This window comes from Thalia democratica, chromosome 5, assembly GCF_965202585.1.
Source record: "Thalia democratica chromosome 5, ktThaDemo2.hap1.1, whole genome shotgun sequence".
Lineage (NCBI taxonomy): Eukaryota > Metazoa > Chordata > Thaliacea > Salpida > Salpidae > Thalia > Thalia democratica.
The window spans coordinates 40,363,772-40,379,964 of record NC_139169.1 but is presented as its reverse complement, the minus strand read 5'-3'; the positions used below and the strand labels follow the sequence as shown (position 1 = coordinate 40,379,964).

The window sequence follows — 16,193 nt, the reverse complement described above, 5'->3', positions numbered from 1 at the left end:
TATAAAATTGAGATTATTTTAATAAACAAACTGTAAAATTATATATATATATATATATTTAAATTTTAGCTCTATTAGTTAGTTTTTATTGAGTTGAGTTGTGTTTTACAACTGTAAAAGTAATTAAATCATATTTGAGCAGTATATTTAAAACTTATTGTGGAACATTTTGTTTTGTAATGTGAGCAATTTTTATTTTTTAGAGAAACGTTGTAAAATGTTACAAGTCTTTTAAAACCATTAATTTAAGAAAATAAAATTAAAGATGTATTTATTCTAAAAAGTTATTAATAAACATTCATATAAATGTAAGTTGAAATAAATGTTTTCCTATCAACCTTATGAATATCTTGTATTTCAAACTGGTTTTATTTTAGGCTGACATTATAATGTATATTAACTATTTCAAAATATTTTTAGCCTTGGATTTCCACAAATTAATGTAATGCAAGTGCTAGTTTGTAAGTTTTAAATAACAATTGTTTTGTAATATTTTTATGACTTTAAATTGTTTGCAAATTTAAATATTAATTTCAAGCTTTATTTGACCAACTCATTTTAACTATTTGTATTGGTTTACAGCTTGTCAGAATTTCCAAAATTTGATGTTTTGTTACTTGATGTTTTAAAATTAAAAAGCTACTATATTTTCAGGCTTAAATTTTATTTAGTAAACAGGGCTACCACTTTACCTGGAAACCTGGAAAAACCTTGAAAAACCCAAAATTTGACAATTTAGGCAAAAGTGACCTGGAAAAACCTGAAATTTTTAATAATTTTAACATTTTCAGTACTAAAATTTCAATTTGTCACAAAAAATCTATCATAGAAAAAAAAATTGTCATCATCAAAAAATTTTTTTTTTATAAAACACATTTAAAGTAACTTTACAGCATCTTTCAAATGTTTTTGTACTATTTAACACAGTTTCTTTTATAGAAATTAACTTAAAACTAAAAATAGACCCAAAAATGTTTACTTTTAAAAACCTGGAAGAAATTTGGAAAACATGGAAAAATTTTTGAAAAAACAAGTGGCAACCCTGAGTAAAACACTTATTATTCTGATTAACTATAAAAAAAGTTTTTATTTTTATTTATGTGAAAGCACTACCACAAAAGCCAAAATGTTAAATATTTCTAGATAATGTCATTTACTTTGTTTATACTATACAGAACATAATATACTCAAAACGGCTATTTTACCTGAAGATAAAAAAATCCTAAGAATTTGATAATAATTTGATACATATTTTAGAGTAAAACTGTTATGTAAAATAAAATTTATACATATTACAATTTTTTTATTCATTATAAAACACAAAGTAGCTTTACAGTATCTTTTAAAATTATTTATACTATGATAATGTTTCTTTACCTCAAGTTTAATTTTTTACTCTAAAGGAACAAGCAAACTTTTTCTTCCAAAAAATGCAAGAAGTTTAAAAACAGCTAGTGGCCACTATGTTTATAGATTAAGGGTATAGGGATAATCTATTTTTTCACTATTTGATCTAATTTTATAGAGTTTTTACTAAGCTACAAGATGCTTTTTACAGATTATAAAAATTCAAAATGATTTTTGATATATAGCAGGTCAACTTTGGGAGGCAACAATAGGTTCCTAATGACAGGGTTGCCACTATATGGAAACCTGAAAAACCTTGAATAACCTGGAGTTTGACAATTTAGGCAAAATTAACCCGGAAAAACCTGGAATTTGAAAAATTTTGAAAAAAAACTTTGAAAAACCTGGAATTTTAACAATTTTCACATGTTCAGTAGTAAAATTTTGATTTGACTATAAAAAATCTATTACATAAATAAAATTTTTGTCATCATCAAAATTTTTTTTTTTATTAAAAAACATATTTAAAGTAGCTTTTAACTGTCTTTTCAATGATTTTATACCTTTTAACACAGTTTCTTACCTTAGACTTATTTTTAAACTAAAAATAGACCCAAAAATGTGTACTTTTAAAAACCTGGAAGAAATTTGGAAAACCTGGAAAAAGTTTTGAAAAAACAAGTGGCAACCCTGTTATGAGGAGCGTAAACATTTTTTTGTTTATTTTTTATATAAAAAATTTTTTTTTTTTATTTATTTAAATTTTTTTCGGACAGAATTTTCTAAATGTATCAAAGAACACTTTCTGAAATTTTGAGGTAGTTATTTCAAAAAGCGTAGGAGAAGATAGATTTTTAGTGAAATAATCAATTTTTGTCGTTTTAGTTTGCGCCTCCTATAAGGATCCTATTGCTGCCTCCGACTTTGACTGGCTATATCTCATAAATTATTTTGAATTTTTTTAATCTGTTAAAAGCATCTTGTAGCTTAGTAAAAACTGTATAAAATAAGATCAAATTTTTAAAAAGTGTTTTAACCCCCCTATGCCCATGAAAGCTATTAGTTTATATGAAAATGGCAACAGTTTTTAGTAGTTAAGTTTATATCAAAATTTAATAGAGAGTATTAAAGATATTAGTTGTATGATTTGAAATTATGAAAATATTAATTTTATAACATATTCTATGAAGAAATCAGGCTAAGTCAGGCTAAATCATTTTTTTTAAAGAAGTGGCAAAATGTCAGTTTTTGCAGTTCTAATGCTTGAAGATGCAATTGTAAATTGAATAACTTAATGTAGTTATACTTAAAAGCTTAATAGTAATATATATAAAATGGATATATAAATTTATTTAATGTCTACAATAGTTTCAAAGTAATATAAAAATTAGAAGTTTTATAAGATTTTGCATAAAACACACAAAATATTTAATTTATGTTTTATGATGTTGTGTAAAAACATTCTTTTTTCTTTTTGCTTGAAGTTTCCACTCAAAAATGTAAGTGAAATATGTATATTCTTTAATCCTTGTAAACTTTAATGTATACAATATCTGAATATTCATTAAAAAACATCACTAACAAACAAATAAAAGTTTATCATACTGTATAGATTCTTTTTTTAAAAACTTAATACTCTATATCCATTGTTTACCTGTACTTATATAAATATTTTTCCACAAAATCTTTATTTCAATTTAAATTTTAACAATTGTAATAAACAACTAACAGGGTGGCTAAAAAACATGGAAAAATCTGGAATTCAAGAAGTTAGGATAAAAACCTGGAATTTGAGAAATTTTAGAATAAGCCTAGAGTTTTTAACAAAAACCATTAAAAAAACTAGAAAAACCAGGAATTTTAAACAATTTTAACATGGTAAATAAGAAAATTAGTATTTGATACAAAAATTTTATCATTTATATCAACATTTTTAGTCATCATCCAGATTTTATTTTATTGAAAAACACATTTAAAGTAGCTTTACACTATGTTTTCAACGTTGTTATACTATTTAACACAGTGTTTTACCTTGAACTTAATTTTAAACTATATATAGACCAAAAACATGTATTTCAAAAACCTGAAATAAATTTCTCAAAAATCAGTGGCCACCCTTAAGTAAGATTTGTATTAAGTAATATATATATAAGATATTGAAAGTATTAATTTACTGTAAAGTAATATTTAACAGAAGTTACCATTACCAAAAGACACATGTAAGTATGATGTTTGAAATTATTGATAGTAATATTTTTTACAACTCAGGTGATTACTTATATATTATAAGGTGTATCTGTTGCCCCAACCATAAGCATTTTTCTTAGCCTATTTTTTGTAATTGGCAATTCACATAAATAGACAGCTCAAAAAAAAAGCTTTCTAGCTATAAGCAGCGTTTACACTTCTCCGTATTATTCCGTTTAAATCTCTATAAATTTGCAATATTCTGAAAAATCCCTATAGATCCCTAGAAAAAGTTGGAAAATATGTGAAAATCCCTAGAAATTACCTTTTTTGCTTTGTAAAATTTGTATGCTAAAACAGCAACACCACTTGGTCAAAAAAAAAACGTAAAAAAACAAATATTATTATTTTTAATCACAATTTTTGCAATCTCAGTACAAAACTGTGACTCTATGGCGCCACCCAGCAGATATTTTATATCCACTAGGTTTTAACTTCAAAATGAAGAAAAATTCAATTTATCAAAAGTTTGCTCATTTAACTAAAATTAGAGCTCAAAAATCCCTGAACTTTTGTAAATTTCTTGTTAAGACTGCTTATAAACAGTTGATGACATGTTTTACTATGTACCTTAAAAATATTACCTTTTGTACCTTAATTATATATTTGTAACCTAAAAAATTCATTGTTTTTTTGATAATTTCCTTATGAATTTGCTATATTTTATCCATTTCCATTTAATTTTTTTTTAAAATTTAGTGGGAACCCTGTATAAGCCTGTTAGAGTAAGACACTTTTGAATATTTTTCTCTATATCTTTATTTTATTAGTTTAAAGATAGTTTTTTTTTAAGTTAGTTTTATTTTGTAGAATTTTATCCAAACTATAAGTTTCTTTTTACAGATATTTAAAATTGAGATTAATTAAAAATATGAACAACCAAAGTTTGTAACTTTATTGGTTTCTTATAGTATAAGGCAATTTTTTCCAAAATTTGATTTTAAATTATAGAGTTTTAAGTAAGCTACAAGATAATTTTTACAGATTTTTTAAATTCAAAATGAATTTTGAGATATAGCCGGTCAAAGTTGGAGACTACAATAAGTTCCTTATGGGAGGCGCAAACTAAAATGGCAAATAACTAGATATCACTAAAAATCTATCTCCTACGGTTTTTGAGATAACTACCTCAAACTTTCTGCAAATGTTCCATGCATTATTTAGAAAATTCTGTGGGAACAAAATTTTAAAAAATTGAAAATGAAAATTTTATGACAAAAATAAAATTGTTTATTTTTATATTAAGTTTTTATTTTTTAATTAAAAATAAACTCTAAAAGAATTTTTTGAATATTGCAAGGAACATTTCCTGAAAATTTGAGGAATTTATCTTAAAAAACTTAAGAGAAGATAGGTTTTTAGTGAAAATGTCTGTTTTTGCAGTTTTAGTTTTTGCCTCCCATAAGGAACCTATTGTTGCCTCCGATTTTGACTTGCTATACCTCAAAAATTGTTTTTAATTTTAAAAATATGTATAAAGCATCTTGTAGCTTTGTTAAAGCTCTATAAAATAATATTAAATTGTGATAAAAGTGTTTAAAACCCCCCTATACCCTTGATACATCATGGTGTTTTTTACAAATCCATTGTTTGTTGTAAAAAATAAATTATTTATCAATAACTACTATCATAGTGACTAAAAATTTTATAAAGTAAAGCATCTAAATTGTTATAATCGATGTTATAAATAGTTATAATAAATCAACTCTAATTATTAGTAGTAAAAACAATTAAAACTTATACAGTTTTTGACAAATTACTTTTAGTACATGAGTTTGATTGGTTGATTCTAATTACAGGTTTATACTAAAGGTAATTTTAAATGCCACAATACTTTCAAAACCCATTAAACGCTTTAAAAAAAGCCCATGGTTAGTAGTTTCTTATTGAATGAATATTATTGTTTTTTTGTATTTCAATACCTTTTATTGTTTAAACTTAAGCAAGTAGGTGTAGTAGTTTTAATGTTTCAGACTATATTTAAGTACCAAAAGCTATGATTTTTATTCATGTTATATTTTTAACTTTTTACTTTTGTTATAATTTTACTTATTGCTAGCTAAATTTGAACAAGTTAGGACATAAAATATAAAAAAAATATTAAGTTAAAGCATTAAAGTTAAAATTTTTACAAACTTTTACTAGGATTTCTTGCTGTTGGTAAGCAACTGGCTGCTATCGAAGTTTTGATAGACTTATTAAGATCTAAAAAACACCGATCATACACAAAAGACCATGAAGAAATTATTAATGTTTACTTGGATATAACTATTGATCTGAAGAAAAGCCAGCAGGCTAAAGAAGGGCTCTATCAGTTTAAAAACATATCTCAATCTGTAAGTTAATATATATGAATAATATTTTATTAACTTGATAAATATCAGCTTTTCTGAGCATTTAATCAAGTACCAAAATTGTTGTCATATAGTTATATATTTTTCAAGATGCTAAAGTTGAGTTTAGTTGAGTTTTTGGAAACTCTGTCTAAAATAAGTTAGACTAGTTTGTATTGTTTAATTTTTTACAAAATCGAATATAGTTTTAAAGTCATCAGTTACAACTTACAACGTTTTTAAAATGCTGTATACAAGTGTAGTATTACTTTTAAAACTTAACTTTTAATCTTTATCAATTTGATTGAAATTCCTAATAAGACTGTTTTTTTTTTCAGGTCAGCCCAAAGTCATTGGAAAATGTAATTGTACGTTTTCTTGAAAGGTCGGAAAGCAGAACTGAAGAGGCAAGATTGCAATCACAGCAAATCGCTGAAAGGAGGGTTGAAGATTTAGATTTAATGGATCAGCCTGAAAAGTTAGACAAATGAAATATTTCTTTAAATGTTTGAATAACAAAATATTATACTTTTATTCTGTCGAAATCTGATTTAAATTATTAAGTTCAACTCTTTCTTAATATTTTAAAACAAGTTTTAAAGTTTGTTGTTGAAGCTAGTGAAAATAAATACAGTATAAAAAGTTGATTTTATGTTAAAAAAGTTTTGAATATAAAAAAAACTATAATACATTTTTATAAAAGTTAACACACAATTTTATGATATTTAGTTTACTTAATAAAAAAAAATAATTAATTAGTTTTTGTGTAACTTAAACTTGCCTATTTATTTATATACATGCTTGGCTAATCGTTGTCTTTTTAATCTTATAAGATAGATAATATAAATTTTTAAAGTTTTTATAGCAAAAAACTGTACTATTAGGAAACAAATATTTTTTAATAACTAGTTTATTTTTACTAGAAAAATAGCTTTGTTTATGTTTTTTGTTTAAAGTGTAGTTACATTAAGGTTTTTTATGAAGTTGTTGCTTAACCTCTGCTTATGTTTTAGTATAGAAAAGAAAAACATTTTTGTATTAAAACATATTTTTCTACATGTTATTGAATTTGTATATTGGTTAATTGTTAGAATTTAAAAAAAGAAGCATTTTTAACCACATGGAATTGTTTTTTATTATGTTAAAGTTTTAATTTGCTTCTTTTACAATTAGGATTTGAATACTTGTAGAAGTTCTGGAAAAAAGTTTTAAGTATTATCTTTTTAAACAAATTAAACTTATTTCAGCATGCTGATGAAGGCGGTTACTGGTGAGAAGACTCAGGATCGCACCGATCGCCTCGTGCTCACTCCGTGGTTGAAGTTTCTGTGGGAGAGCTACAGGCAAGTGCTCGACCTGCTGAGAAACAACACCAGAGTTGAAAAGTTGTATCACACTGTTGCGCGCAGAGGTTAATTTATATTTCTGTTAACTGTAGATCTCATGTTTTAAACTGGAAAAAGTTCATTTGTTATTTTTGTATTTTACTTTTATATTTTAGCTTAAATTTCAAATTTTTAATTTTGTGGTTCAAAGACAAATGAAAAAACAAAATACAATTTAAAATTTTTGAGCACACTTTTTATAAAGTTTTAAAAACTTGAGTTAGAAGTTTATATTATAAAAAATAAATATAATGTTTACTCCATTATCAAAAAGATTTATTTGTAGAATAATTTAGAGTTTTATGGCATTTAATTTCTACAACTTTTAAAACTTTTACGTTCAGTTTTGTTTTAAATAAACTGCAGTACCTAAGTATTTTATTTTATTGTGAAATTTTAAAACTAAGTTTATAGTTTGATTTTTGCTATAACTAAACTTATGTAATAAATAGTTTTTTACTGTTCTAATAAATTTAGGAATTATCTTATAAAAGTCATCATGAAAAAATATTTTTTCACACTTTTCAGCTTTCGCTTTTTGCCTAAAGTACGACCGCCGCACGGAGTTCCGCAAACTTTGCGACAACCTGAGGAACCACATCAAGTTGAGCGAGAACCGAGCGTCGACGCAGTTCTCCGTGCAGCTGAACAGCGAGGTGACGCAGAGCTTGCAGCTCGACACCAAAGTGCAGCAGCTCGATTTCGCCATCAAAATCGAACTGTGGCAGGTGAGATTTTGATTAAAAAAAGATTAATATAATTTATTTGTTTGTAAGTTTTTTCAAAGAAGCTTTTATAAGTTTTCAAAGGTTTTAAAAATTTCTCAGAGCTTCTTTGGAAATAATGTTTTGCTAAGAACGAAACAACTACTCCACCTTAAAAGCACACACAATAACCACTGAGGCTAAATATTGTTAATTTGTTTAAATGTCTACAATCTTAAAATTTTGTTGACAGTACTTAATATAACTTTGTTGTTATTTGTTTGTAGGAAGCTTTCAAGGCGATCGAGGACATCCACGCGCTGATGTGCATGTCGAGGACGAAGCCGAAGCCCAGCCTGCTCAACGACTTCTACATGAAGATGTCCAAGGTGTTCATCAAGTCCGAGTCCATGCTCTTCCACGCCTGCACCATCTTCAAGCTGTTCATGCTGTACAAGGAGCAGAAGAGGAACCCCACCAAGGACGACCTCACCAAGTACTTGACGTTTTATGAGAAAATTGTTAATTGAGTAGCAGAAATATTATCCTTTTAATTTTTACATCTGACTTCAATTTTTAGATAAAATTCTTGCTAAAGATTTTGAAATAGATTTTAAGAAATTTAAGAAATTTGTGGAAAAAATACAGTATAAAAAGTTGTATTTATGTTAAACTAAAGTTTTAACTGAGTGAATGAATAGTTTTATGATATTTTATTTACTTAACAAAATTGATATTAAAATAGATAAATAGTTTTTGTGTAACTTAAACTTGCTAGTTTTATGTTTTACTTGACATTTTGTTAAAAAACTGTTAATGATAATTTATTGCTAAAAGTATTTTTTTTCGTTGATGTGCGAAATGTTTGTAGAAATAAACTATCATACTATCAATTTACAACTTAATAGTTAGTAAAATAAATGAAATAAGTATAAGAAAAAAATCTAACTTGTTAATTTCTATTTTTTAATACTTTTAGCAGCAAACTAACCTTTTTTTTTATTAGGAAAGCTTCGAAACTGCTGGTGGCAATGCTGTCCATTCCGATAACCAAGCAGAAGCACGGGGTGGGCAAGATACTCGACATGGAGGAAACCATCATCAACAAGGTCCTGCACCTCTCCAAGCTGCTCGGCCTCGAAAAAGCGCCGATGAGGGAAACGCTGCTCGAAGATTTCGTGAGTTAAAGTTGTTTTGTGAAATTATAATCATCTTGCTGGTTTTATGCACGTGTTTACAGGCTTAATACTGAATAAGCATTTCAAAGGTGCTGTTTTAATAAGTGCATTAGATGTGTTATTCACAGCAAGTTAAACTTTTTTTTGAAATGCCACTAAATCTAGTAAAACACCAACAGATGAAGTACGATTTGCTGAGCTACGTGCCGCAGCAGCTGAAGGACTTGCACGAGTGGCTGGAGAACACGAACCACCCGCTCAAGATGGCCGACCGCGTCACCTCGGTGTTCGAGTGGATGCGCCAGCAGACCGCCGAGCCGGAGCTCGTCAACTACATCCCCCACCTCAGGCAGGTCGTCATCACCAGGGTGCTGCAGCAAGTTCGTTTCAAACAAAAATTTGTTTTCGAAAATAACATTATTAGTGTGCTGTGTGTCATATTTTATATATGCTATATACTATGTGTTATATAAAAATAATTCAGTTTAAGTTTCTTTTAGCTTTATTACAATTCTATGTAAATGTAGTTTCACATTAATAGTAATCGATAGTTTTGACATCATGCTTAGTTAAAGTTACTTTCAGGTTTCGTCATTGTACAAGTCGATAAGCTTCAAAAGGCTGTTAAAATTTTTGCCATCCGCATACTGCAGCAGGTTTGAGTTGGAACAGTTTATTGTTGATGCCTCCAGAAACGGTCAACTTCAGGTTTGTTTTTTGAATGAATGTTTACTTATGCTGACTAAGCAATTTTAATTTATGTAATCCTGTGGTTTTAGTTTTTAAGTAGGTAAAAAAAAAAAAAAAAGAATAATGCTTAGATTTATTAAAGTTTTAACTTAATTCCGAGTTAGTTAATGAAAGTTGAAACAAACAGGTTCGCATCGATCACATGCAAAACTGCGTGTACTTCGGCACCGACTTGAACGCCTCGCCGCTCTACGTGGAAGACGAGTTTTTCGAGTCGAAGAGGCTGCAGGCGCTTCCCAGCGAGAGAGTGTCCGCCTCCTTCAACATGATGGTCAGAAGCATGCTCGAGTCCCACTACATGCTCGACAAGGAAGCCATGCAGGTTTGTTTGTTAATCATCAAATGAATTTTCGTGTCTGAATTAGATAAAGTTTGAAAGCTGTACTAATTGTTAAACTAAATGATATTATTAACCTTCTGCTAATTTTTGTATGTACATTGTCATTTGAATCAATGAATGTTTTCTACTTGGTTGTTTTAAGATTTTAAATTTCGTTTTAACAATTGTTTTGAGAAAGTATATAAGTGATTGAAAAAACCTGTTAATTAAAAAAAAAATTACTGTGTATTGAATTTGCTTTGTTATTTCAAAGTGGGCATACACAAAATCTATATTTGTAGTCAAGCAAATTACTATCAGTAATTTGTTTTACTAACTTTTACCAAAGACAATATAGAAATAAAATTTATTAGTTTTACTTACTTTTTGAAACATGGAGCTCAAGTGATAACTTTAAGTAAAAAAAATCATAATAATTCTTTAAAAATACAAAACAAACTTCCAAAAAATAAATTTAAAAGAATGTTTTAAGAGTTGTTTGTTGATTTATCTTTAGTTGTGTTGAATATAATTTTTTAAAATTAGTACAGCTAAACAAAAAGCGGCCTTAAAAAATTGAATAATTTTTCTAAAAGACAAAATTTTATATTAAGATTCAAACTGATTTGTGATACGTTATTTTAAAGTTCTAGACGGGGAGCCAAAAATTTAAAATATAAATATTGATTTTTTATATTTTAATAAGTTCTCATGTGTCAACATTAAAAGCTGGGGTTTTGAAATTTTTTAAATTTAACTACTAATGGATAGTTTAAACATTTATGACTGAAAATATGTTTGTCCTGCTATGAGGTATTGAATCGTCATAAACAAGAAATCATGTTTGCAGAGGAGGAGTGAGGAGAAAATGAGCGAGTTGTTGAGCTTGTACAACAAAACGAAAGCGAAAACTCACAGCTTGATGTTGAGGAGGAAGCAGATAATCGAGGACAGGAAGGAAAGAATGGAGTCTGAAAAGAACGCCAAGGTGGTTACAAATTTTGTGTATTGTTATTTGATAAAATAAAAATAATATTTATAAAATAAAAAGTGTTTTTAAATCTGTTTTTAGAAAAAGTCAAAAATCTAACAAAGCATCTTTTGAAACTTAAAACTAAAATCCTCAAAAAGGAACATGTAACGTTGCTGTTTGATAATAAAATTTTTATTGTTACACCAAAAAATTGAGAAACTTGTTTTTTCAGGAGGAAAAAGAGAGGCTGGCGCACCAGCAGCAGGAGAAGGCGGCGAGGCAGGCGGAGCAGGCGAGGATCAGCAAGGAGCAGAAGGAGAGGGAGGAGAAGATGCGGTTGGAGCAGGAGAAGGCGGAGCAGCGGAGGAACGCCAACGACAAGCTGGAGATGTGGAAGAAAACCGACATCGGCAAGAAGCTGTTCGCCGAAGTGCAAGCTGAGGTTTGTACTAATGTTGACAAGATGATGTTTAAATAAGTATGGTGTTTGAGCGATGAAAAAATAACTGATAAAATTTTGGTGAGCGAAATGGAAAACTTGAATTATTTATTTTCATTCAGGATCTCATGAAGAAGGACTTCAACACCGAAGATATGGTCAACAAGCAAATTGTTCTGAAAGAAAAAGAAAAGAAAGAAATAAACAACCGACGAAAGGCGCAAGAAAGGAAGGTAGAGTAAAAGTTTTGAATTTTTGAAAGGCGTGTTGCTTAAAAAGTTTTTATAATTTACGTAAACTTTGTTAATTGTTTAGATCGATCACTTTGAGCGTGCCAAGAGACAGGAAGAAATTCCTCTCATCGAAAAGTACATGGCTGAAAAGAAAGTCAACGATAAAATTCAGTGGGAAAAATCTGAAGCTGACCGCGTGAGTTATGTAGACATTGTAATTTTTTAAGTAAGATAAGTAAAAAAGGTGTATTTAGAATCGCGACTTTTTTAGGATGATGATCTTAAGATTAAGTTATTAAACTTCAGGACTTTTTAATTTGTTTAATGCAAATTACCGTATTCAAGTATCTTAACAGCGATTTTCTCAAAATCTTTCAGTTTATTATTTCTTTTTCATGTCTGTTATTTTAGACTTCTTTAAAGAATAAAGACTTAATTGTTCATAAAAAAAATTTCAAGTTATATTTAAAAAAGTTAACAACTATAAAAATCAGATCTAAAAAGCAGTTTGTTATGAAGTTAATAATTTTTCCAACTTCAATAACTTTTTAAACTTTCATTTATTACAAAGCTTCTCATAGCTTCAAAATTTATGATAAAGAATCTTACAAAAATCAAGTAAATACATCAAAAATTGGTTCGTTTTTAACTTAAATAAACTTCAGTTAATTTTAAACACCTGATGCTCGATACAGGTCGAGAAGAGCCGGGCTGAGCACGCGAAATCTCTCGCCACGAGGGAGAGGCTTCTGAAGATGAGGCAGGACGTGGACGATCACATGAGGCCTCTGAGAGAAGCCGTTCAACAACAACATCAGGTAAAATATATTTTCAATTAAGTTTTACGAGTTCAATTAAATGTTGACTGATTTTTGTATACGATTAAACGTTACTGACCGGTTTCGACGTACGTTAGTCGATTTCATTATAGAAACCGTAATGAATTAAAAATATAAATACAATACAATTCAAATACAACGAACATAATTTAGACTGCTGTTTAACTTACATGCTCCAAAGATTACTAATGCATTTCGGAACCGGTCCGTAAAGTTTTAACACCAAATTTAATTACCCTCACTCAAAGTATTCGAAATCCAGTGTAAGTACATGAGTAAAAAAGTTAATTAAAGTTAAATGACATCAGGAGAGCATGAGCGTTTGGGAGGCGGAACTGAGGAGGTTGAAGACGGAGCGGCTGGAGCAGAGGAAGTACGAGAGGAAGCTGCAGAGGTTCACCAAGAGAATGCATGAGAAGCAGGAAGCAGCGGAGGCGGAGAAACGAAGACAGGCAGAACTGGGTAAGTTAAACTACTGGGTAAATAAAATACTAAAAAAAATTGAAAATTTCACCTGGGAATTTTAATTTGTTCTTTTCATTGTTTTATGACTAGTGTTGACACAGAACGCGAGGAGGAAGAGAGGCGCAGGAAGGAAGAGGAGCAGGCGAGGCAGCAGCAGATTCAGGAGGAAAGAAGGAAGAGGGACGAGCAGGCGATGAAGCAGAGGCAGCGGGAGCTGGAAATCGAAGAGAAGCAGAGGAGCAGGCAGAGCGCGTTCGGACAAAAGTTGGTGGAATCAGTTGTTAGATTGCCAAATTGTATACAAGTTGTATGATAACAAGTTTGATGTTTATATAACAGTAAAAACATTTTCAAAACGTGTAAGGACCTGAAAATTGCTATCAATTGTTGATATTATTGTTGTTACCACCTTAAAACCTGAAGAAAACTGAGTTAAGATGATTAAGTTCACCAATGACTTATATTCTTAATGTAATTTAAAAAATATCAAAGCTTAACACCAAATGTTTTAATTTTTTAAATCTTACATTTGCTGTCTTTGCGAAAATGTAGTTGAATATTTTGTTTCAACTAATATTCGATTTAGACCTGCTGAGCCGTCAACAACTGCATGGAGACCTTCCAGAAGGACTCAACCTGCTAACGACACTTCTAACGATACTTGGAAGAGGTTTGTATTTTGAACTGTTGTGTTGTTTTATTCGCGATTTCGAAATTTTTAATCTATTTTATATTGACTAAACTGTTAATTTTCGTTCCTATCAATTAATTGACCACTTTTTTATTTGCAGCAGACGCGCTCAACAAGCAGAACCTGCTGGTGATTCTTGGAGGTATGTAGTTTGGAAATTATTATTTTTCGTTGTTTAGATTTTCTTGTTTTGATTATATTATTTTTTTTTGAATTTTTACTCACAGAAGAGGCGGTCAGCAAGAACCTTCAGCCGATAAGTGGAGGTGAGTTATCATTTGATACTAATGTTACATAGTAATAAGTTTTTTTCTCAGCTTTTCAAAAAGCATTTCAAAGACAACATTACAAATTCATAGTTTATTTCACGTTGACGCCGTTTCGACTTTTCCTCAGTTATATTAAAAACAAAACTGTGCGAAATAACTAAAAATTAGTGTTAAACAACTAAACATATAAGACAGATTAAGTAATAAGATATATATAAACAATTATATATTAAAAACGGCGTCAACACGAAATAAGTTGTGAATTTCTAATGTGTGTCACTTTGAAATGGTCTTTAAAAGCTCAATTATCCCCTCCAGTATTTTATTTTCAAAAAAGTTCTAGGCATTGTTTGATTGGTTTTTATTTTAACGTTTGTTTCAACATTTTTCAATGCAACAGACCGAGGAGGGCCATGGAAGACAGCAGGCCGCCGGCTCAAGGCGCGGGAAGGTTCGCCAACTTGAACTCGGACAACCCGAGGAGGAACGATCCTCCAAGAGGTGGCAGGTTCCAAGACGAGGGCAGAAGCGGCAGGTTCCAGGATGACAGCAGAGGTGGAAGCAGGAACGATTCGTTCCGTGGCGGCAGAAGGTTCAACGACAATCCAGCTAGGTTTGCACAGTTTTTGTTTGCCAACAAAGTTGTTTTTGGCAGTAGTTTGTAATATTAGCGATTTTTAATATTGTTTGGTATTTCATTGGGTACAAATCTTTAGTAATGTTTGGAGAAAAGCTGCTTTGTGACAATTTCAATTCAGTTTTTATATTACCTTTTAAATAATAATGACAGTGCGTGTTTCAGCAGATGTTCCAAAATTTATACTAATGCTTTTTGTAATACTGGATGAAATTTATACTTTAAATAAATTAACATTTTAATTTATAATTTTACAATCACAGATCTGAAAGAAGCGACTGGGGAAGGGGAGCGCCGGCGGGAAGAGAAAGAAGGGAAAATCCCCAAGGTAGAAGCGATTCGCCTGCAAACAACATGAGGAGGGGCGAACCAGCCGGTCAGCAGCCAGGAAGCTGGAGAAGCAAAACTGCTGCTAACAGGTTTGTCGACAAACTAGTTGATTGAAATATTAAATTTTTTTTTAGTTCGTTTGGTTGTTGTTTTTTCGTAAATATTTGAGTTTAAATTAAAGTTCAATAAGTTTCAAGTATTGCTAAAAGTTAATGATAACTTTAAATCAAATCCATGATTGCTTTTTAAAGTTTTTATAATAAAAAATCGTTTTGCCCATCAAAATGTTCACTTGCACCTTTATTATTTATGAAAAATAAACAGAACTGCTAGAGGCGAAGGTCCAAAACAGGATGACGGCTGGACTCAAGTCAACAGGCGTTAAATTTTGTTTCTCATCCTTCTATAGTTTATAAAATCAAATAAACTATTTAGTTATCAACTTGTGTTTTTTTGTATTGCGACTCGTTAAATAAAATATTATTTGGTGCTATAAACCAGAAAAAACTCAAGTTATGAAAAATACTAATTGAGTAGACTGGAGTTTGTATATAAATTGTTTTCATTTTAAATGGTGATTAAAAAGAAAAATTGAGTTTTATTTAAAAAATTGTTTTGTTGTTTTTTAATAGTATTTAGATAAGAAGTTTATAAATTAGTTATTAAGATAAATCATCATACATTGTAATTAGTTAATTAAGTTATAAATTCTTCTTAACAAAGATTTTTAAGTACTATAAAAAAAAGTATTTTTATATACTCTCGAAAAATACTAACAAGCATTTTATAGCTAATATTTAATAAATTAATCTCAATCCTGATTAGTTTAATATATTCAAAAATTCTTAATTAACCATTTAAAAAATGCTTAAAATTGAAGAGGAATTATAATTCTTCATAGTCTTAAAACAATGACTGTATTGAATTTGTCGGTGTATATTTAGCTAATTTAGACTAATTAATTTTACTTATCAAATTTAATGTTGTAAACCTTAGAACCTTAATATTTATTTGCCATTATAGAAGATTAGAGTATAATCTAGTTCTTTTATGT

At 29.1% G+C, this 16,193-nt stretch overlaps 1 protein-coding gene across 2 annotated transcripts; it reads left to right on the top strand.

Annotated features, from left to right (window-relative positions):
• The first annotated feature begins 5,378 nt into the window (after positions 1–5,378).
• LOC145837278 (eukaryotic translation initiation factor 3 subunit A-like) lies at positions 5,379–15,630 on the top strand. Of its 2 annotated transcripts, none has more exons than XM_082945079.1 (23): positions 5,379–5,465; positions 5,740–5,930; positions 6,266–6,405; positions 7,175–7,338; positions 7,841–8,040; positions 8,304–8,512; positions 9,023–9,194; positions 9,374–9,574; positions 9,780–9,902; positions 10,072–10,266; positions 11,114–11,251; positions 11,469–11,678; positions 11,798–11,908; positions 11,991–12,104; positions 12,604–12,726; positions 13,056–13,209; positions 13,314–13,476; positions 13,799–13,882; positions 14,007–14,045; positions 14,131–14,169; positions 14,573–14,785; positions 15,073–15,228; positions 15,464–15,630. In XM_082945079.1, the coding sequence occupies exons 1-23, from the start codon at positions 5,417–5,419 to the stop codon at positions 15,522–15,524; spliced, it is 3,249 nt and encodes a 1,082-aa protein (XP_082801205.1). In that variant the 5' UTR covers positions 5,379–5,416; the 3' UTR covers positions 15,525–15,630. The 2 variants fall into 2 exon arrangements, with proteins under 2 accessions (XP_082801205.1, XP_082801204.1); XM_082945078.1 differs by having other exon boundaries at positions 14,004–14,045.
• Positions 15,631–16,193: the final 563 nt, after the last annotated feature.